Below are 6,807 nucleotides of genomic sequence, written 5' to 3'. Positions count from 1 at the left end.
TTCAAAGTTGGCCAAAAATTCACATTTTCCATACTTAGCCAAAATTTCCAAAACTTTAAAATTCTTTCCAAAAATGAAAATTTCCAATTCTAAGCCTCTTCAATTATTTCGTATTGCCGGATGTTACAAAGATACAGTAGGTTATCGTAACGAAATTGTGGTAGGTGGCCTGTTAATGAATTATGAGAAAGGTTTAGGAACTGCAACGAGTCCCACCTCATGCCGCTAAACCAGTTAGGGATTTGACCACAAATCTTATTGTTAGAAATATCCAAGTACGCAAGTGTCTTTACATTTCTCAAGAAGTATGGAAAATGCTTCAGCTCACAAGATGATAAGAATAAAGTTGATAGGCTAAGAAAGGTGATATTCATTCCCTCATCAATGGTGATGTTATTTGATGAAAGGTCAAGGGTTTTAAGGTTTGTGAGATTCACAAGTGATTGAGGAAAAGAACCGCTGAGTTGATTATAATGGAGCGACAATGAATGTACCAAAGGGAGGTTAAACACCCAAGATGGTATGGTACCATTCAGCGAGTTGTCAGACAAATCCAGTTGGGTTAGCGTTTGAAGATTGCTCGCATTATTAGGAAGTGAGCCAGATAAGGAATTACTCGACAAGTCTAACCGTTGAAGATGTGTCAAGTTTGAAATTGAAGAGGGAAACAAACCGATGAAGCTGTTACTAGAAAGATGTAAATAACGTAGCTCTTTGAGGTTAGAGAAAACATCAGGAATTTCACCTGAAAAGGAGTTGTCAGAAAGATCCAAACGTGTGAGGTGCTTCCATTTAGAGATTGTGGAAGGAATATGGCCGGTGAAATGATTATAAGACAAAGCCAACTCCGTAATTCTGGTTAGGTTGCCTATGGAATCGGGAATGGAACCAGAGAATTGACAATCATGGAGGTTCAAGATATTCAAGGAACTGAAGGCGCCAATTGAATCAGGCAGCTCACCAGAGATGCCTGTGTATGAAATATCCAACTCCATTAACAGAGTGTTGCTCCGGTGGATCTTTGGAAAAACTCCTTTGAGAAGATCATTGAATCTCAAATAGAGCATTTCCAAGCTGTTTGGCAGAAGGAAAAAGCTCTCTGTGAGAACACCTCGCAAATTAGTATAACCAAGATCCAGGTACCTTAAGGAGGAAGAAATATTCACAGGTATCGGAGATGAGATGTTGACAAGAAAGAGAGATAGTACCTCCAGATTTGTGAAGTTTTGAAACATTGCTTCAAATGTTCTCTCATCAAGTTGTAGTCCATAAAAATAAGAAGAAAGATCAAGTGAAACCAAATTAGAAAGGTATGAGATTTCTGTTGGGATTTTCCCACTAAAGAAAGAATTAGAAAGGTTGAGATGCCTCAAATTCCTCAATCGGCCAATGTTATGTGGGATTGAAGAATAATTGAAGTCATTGCCATAAAGGTTTAGTGTGTGGAGATGATGAAGTTGGAAGAGGGTGCTATTGGGATGAATACTTCCACGAAGCAGACTACAAGTAAGGTCTAACCCGATAACATGACCGTTTAATAAGTCACAAGTGACTCCATCCCAACTGCAGCAATCCCTACTCTCATTCCAAGACTTTGTTTTTGGGAAAAAATCTTCATAACACCAATAATTAAAGTACTCTTCAGACATAATTTGAAAGGATTGTTTGAACTGAAGCAAAGAGGAAGTTTCAGTGGGAGAGCAAAGATGATGATCAAAGGATGAAGAAAAGCATCGACTTATTAAAAACACAAAACATAGAAATGAATAAAAGAAAAACAGACTCATGACCATTTTTTGTTTGTTTGTTTTCACCAAATAACAGGATGGATGTGTTCTTCTTACAAATCAATCAGTATTATCCACACATATATATACTAGTTTCTAAGTGTCCTATGTAAATTTTTATAGATTTGTAAGAATAATCAAAATTCTATGAAAACATTAATGTAAGGCCCTTTAATTTATTTATTTTTAGTTGTCATACATAAATTAAATACTTATAACATACTGAATAGAGTTTCAAGGAAGTACGAGGTACACAGACCTTTATGAAGTAAGAATACAAACAACGAAAATTTTCAATGAAAGATATAATATAAAGTTAGAATAATAAAATCTTACTCAAAACTTTAACAAGTTTATATACAATGATATTGAAATAGTTGAGCTGAGTTTGATAAGTTGATATAATGATATAATGTATTTTTAGCGGTAATTAACCTTCTTTGTACATGTCTCTAAAGTTTTTAGCTACATTGGATCTAATGATACTTAACCAATGCTGGTAAAAACTTTAACACTCTTTATTAATGTGTATATTTATTGCCGCTAATTTTTTTTGTTGTTGTAGTGCTTGTAATTTAAAGAATACACCAAAAAGCAAATTGATCTTTTTATTAACACCCAACAATATATTTTGTATAATGCAAAAGGTTTTTTAGTTTGGTAGACTTTAGAATATTTAATAATGAAAGAATAAAAATAGAAAGAAGAATAAAAATGGTAAACGTAATGGGTTCATGATAATTGCCAAGATATAATAATAAGTCAATAAAATAAATAGTCACGTAAGAAAGAATGCTATAATTAACTAAACATTATTCCATTTCTTAATTATTACAACGAACTCCACATTAAATAAAGTGAACAATTAACAAAACAATATTTCATAAAGTAGCGTTGTTGACTTGTTTATGCATGGGACTATAAATTAACGAAAGAAAAGAAACACATCCAGACAAATAAAATGGGGTACTAATTTGTGGTTGCAGAAAAAGTTGTCCCAAGTGTTAAGTCAATTTTCAGTCACTTGTGGTCCATGAATGAGTACTAGTCACTTCTAACAACTTGTTACACATCATTTTCCCTAGATGTTGTTGTTCATTTCGAGATCATTGATCGACTATCTCTACGATGTGTGTTACGCAAGATGATGTGAAATTGATCATGTTACGTAACACAGTGTAGAAAATATTTCTGCATAAGTTGTGAGAAAATTTTCCAATGAGAGAAAACTATATATTGCTTGACTAAGTTATGAAGTGAGGAAAAAAAGAATGAAGAATAATTAAAGACATGATTTTAAGTCCTTCATTTCCTCCTATGTAACAACAAAACAATAATACCGTGTGGAATTTTATTTTGTTCTTTTAAGCCAAAGTCTTTAATAAGCCAATTTCCACAAAGACTACAGGTGGGAAAAAGGACAAATATGATACAGTTCAAGTGGAGTAGTAGACATTTTCAGTTTTTTGTGTGAGTCTACACATTTTTCTCAGTTTAAAAAAGGAATATCAATATCCACAACAAAAATTCTGATCATAATAGAGCAACTGATCTTTTAGAAGAGTCACAATTATTTGAAAAAGTCACAATTCATCGGGAAAGTTACAACCCTTCAATGTGAAAAAAATATGTTTTAATATAATATAAAAAAATAAATAAATAAGTATAAATATAAACTATAGAAGATATACTAAATTGAGTATTTTTAGTTGGGGTATTATAGTAATTTAACATTTAAGTTAGAGAGTTCATATTCTTAAGGTAGTACTAGTTTTGATGCACGTGAATGCCAAATCATGTAGCACTATATTTTAAATTAAATAAATAAATATAAGTTGAAAATACTTTAGTAATTCAACATTTTTTAAGATAGTATAGAATAGATGAATAGATATATATCCTATTTTAAGTCATCCTTTTCCAACTTTCCATCAACATCTCTTCTTCTATTTTCCACAATACTTTTCAAAGAGAAACTTTAATCAAGTGAAACCATGTATGAATGCAATAATTTTTTATGCAATTTTTCCATGGAATTTAAACAATCATAAAAGGTCAATATTCCGAGTTAGTGATTAGTTGTCTCTTCTGCTATTTTCAAACTTGTTTGGTACACAATAATTTTCACATTAAGTTAATAAGGAAAAATCCATCTATATTCCATTCCACCTAAGGAAAAAAGTGATACAGTATTGTACCTAGCGGACGGTGACTTGTAAGTCTTTTAGCCAATTTCCACAAAGACTAGAGGAAAAAAAAAAGATTATGATGAAGCGGGACTGATGAACAATTGAATCACAAGACGAGTACTACTCACTTCTAACAACTTGTTACTCATATTTTGTAGTGTTCCACAAGACTTGTTAGAGGACGGAGAAGACTTAACAAAATAATATACTCTCTATGTCCTAATTTTCTCTAGATGTTGTGTTCATTTCGAAGTCATTAACTATCTTTGCAGTGTGTGTGTTATGCAAGATGATGTGAAATTGGTTCCATTATGTAGAAAAATTTTCTGCAGAACTTCTTAGAAATTTCAAATGGTAGAAACTATTGCTTGACTAAGTCAAGTGGAAAAAATGAACAATAATTAAAGGCATGATTTAAGTCCTTCATTTCCTGCTTAATTAGTATGTTTGGAATAACTATTACAGAGAAATTTCCGATTAGTTGTCTCTTGTGCTGTTTTCCAAAACTTTTCACATTAAGTTAATGAGGGAGATTCCATCTATATGATACAGTTCAAATAGGAAGAGATGGCAAATAACACTTTTTACATATTTTCCCTATTTGAACACTTTTTTCAATTTGACTGGTTAACTTTTGAGAAAAATCCTAAAATCACCCTCAAACTTGACAGCCAAATTTACTTCAGGACTTAAACTACATGGACATTTAAATACCCCCTTAACAACTTTCAAGTGATTTTTATTCAACCCTCCCGTGACCAACCTTGAACTGAACTGGTCACGGGAATTACTTTTTGTTTACAGCAAATTACAGAATGTTCTGTTTTTACAAAATCCATACATAATTTATAGTTATTTGAACTCCTGTTTTATGTCAACCTTGTCCAACTTTCCATCAATATCTCTTCTTCTGTTTTCCACAATACTTTTCAAAGAGAGAAACTATTGCATGACCAAGTCAATTGAGGATAAAATAAATTTTGGTGCAATTTTTCCAAGAAATCTATACAATCAGCAAAGGTCAATCCGGGTGAGTGATTAGTTGTCTCTTCTGCTATTTTCAAACTTGTTCGGTACACAATAATTTTCACATTAAGTTAATAAGGGAAAATCCATCAATATTCCATTCCACCTAAGGAAAATAGTGATACAGTATTGTAACTAGCGGACGATGACTTGTCAGACTTTAAGCCAATTTCCACAAAGACTAGACGGAAAAAAAAAGATTATGATAAATCGGGACTGATGAACAATTGAATTACAAGATGGGTACTACTCACTTCGAACAACTTGTTACTCATATTTTGTAGTGTTCCACAAGACTTATTAGAGGACGGAGAAGACTTAACAAAATAATACTCTCTATGTCCTAATTTTCTCTAGATGTTGTGTTCATTTCGAAGTCATTAACTATCTCTGTAGTGTGTGTTACGCAAGATGATGTGAAATTGGTCCCATTATGTAGAAAAATTTTCTGCAGAACTTCTTAGAAATTTCAAATGGTAGAAACTATTGCTTGACTAAGTCAAGTGAGGAAAAAATGGAATAATAATCAAAGACATGATTTAAGTCCTTCATTTCCTCCTTGTGGAATTTCATACAAAATTTTGTTTGATATGTGTTTTCCTGCTTAATTAGTATGTTTTGAATAACTTGGTGAAGATCATTCCACCTGCAGAGAAATTTCCGATTAGTTGTCTCTTGTGCTGTATTTCAAAAGACTTTTCACATTAAGTTAATGAGGGAAATTCCATCTATATGATACAGTTCAAACATGAAGAGATGGAAAATAACCAATCTTCCATCAAGTCCTTCATCTCTGAACTCTCTTCTTTGGCCTTCTTCTTTTGTGAGGCATGAGTCCATCAAAATATTCCACAAACCATTTTGGCTTACGATATTTAAACATGAGACTCCACATGACAGTTCCAACAACTAGTCCAAAACTGTAGCCTATGACTATTGATTCCCACGTAAATCCAATAAAAAAATATGACTCATCTTCTTCTTCTTCCTCCAAAGGTTGAGGAACATGTGATGGATCACTTGTTCCACATTGTTTTGATAAAGGAGAACCACATAAATCAAGGTTTCCACCATACGAGTCATTTTCAAATGTGTTGAACTGTGGACCGTGGGGAATTGGTCCGACGAGATGATTTTGAGAAACGTTTAAGAATGCCAGAAAGTTCATTCTTGTCAATTCCTGTGGAATCTTTCCAGTGAGCCGATTCCAGGAGAGATCTAAAGCTTCAAGTGTATTCAATTGCCCCAATTGCATTGGAATATGACCTATGAGATTGTTATGGGATAAATTGAGAAGCCAAAGTGAGCTGAGGTCCTTTAGTGTTTTCGGAATGACACCTTCAAAATGGTTGCTTGAGAGATCTATGGTTGTCATAATTGTGCTGATTCTTTGTAGCTCAATATCATGCCCTTTCATTACCAAACTCACTGAATCCTCATAAGATGGGTCAACTTGCAATTTCAACATAGATGGTTCATTCATGTACTTGATCCTTCCTGTGTCGTCACCATCTAATTTAATCATCACCTTGAAGTGTCCAAAAACTTTTGCAGGAAGTGAGCCACTGAAATCATTAAGAGAAAGATAAAAAATTCGCAACTTGGGGAAGCAAAACTTAGTCTGACACGTACTTATAGGTCCATGGAACTTGTTCGACTTTAATATGAGGACCTGCAGCTCTTGAAGAGTTCTGAGCCAAGCTGGAAACGTGTCATTTATAGCATTGTTCCCCACATCAAAGACTTCTAGACCATTGTTGACACCCACTTTTGACCCTTCTTTCTTCTAATTCATTGTTTTCGAG

At 33.3% G+C, this 6,807-nt stretch overlaps 2 protein-coding genes across 2 annotated transcripts in view; both read right to left on the bottom strand.

Annotated features, from left to right (window-relative positions):
• Nucleotides 1-1,235, bottom strand: part of LOC102582515 (receptor-like protein 12) — a 5,044-nt gene extending 3,809 nt beyond the window's left edge. Inside the window, exon 1 of the mRNA XM_006367433.2 lies at nt 128-1,235. Within this exon, the coding sequence (XP_006367495.2) occupies nt 128-1,235 (1,108 nt within the window). The remainder of the gene's footprint in view (nt 1-127) is intronic.
• Nucleotides 1,236-5,780: 4,545 nt separating this feature from the next.
• LOC107059062 (receptor-like protein 12) lies at nt 5,781-6,425 on the bottom strand. The gene has a single exon (XM_015305461.1). It carries the CDS (start codon nt 6,417-6,419, stop codon nt 5,790-5,792), a length of 630 nt encoding a protein of 209 aa, XP_015160947.1. The 5' UTR covers nt 6,420-6,425; the 3' UTR covers nt 5,781-5,789.
• Between the last annotated feature and the right edge of the window lie 382 nt (nt 6,426-6,807).

The sequence above is a fragment of the Solanum tuberosum genome, unplaced genomic scaffold (genome assembly GCF_000226075.1).
Source record: "Solanum tuberosum cultivar DM 1-3 516 R44 unplaced genomic scaffold, SolTub_3.0 scf00795, whole genome shotgun sequence".
Taxonomy (NCBI): Eukaryota; Viridiplantae; Streptophyta; class Magnoliopsida; order Solanales; family Solanaceae; genus Solanum; species Solanum tuberosum.
Note: the sequence above shows the minus strand (reverse complement) of the source record. Positions and strands in the feature narration are given on the sequence as shown.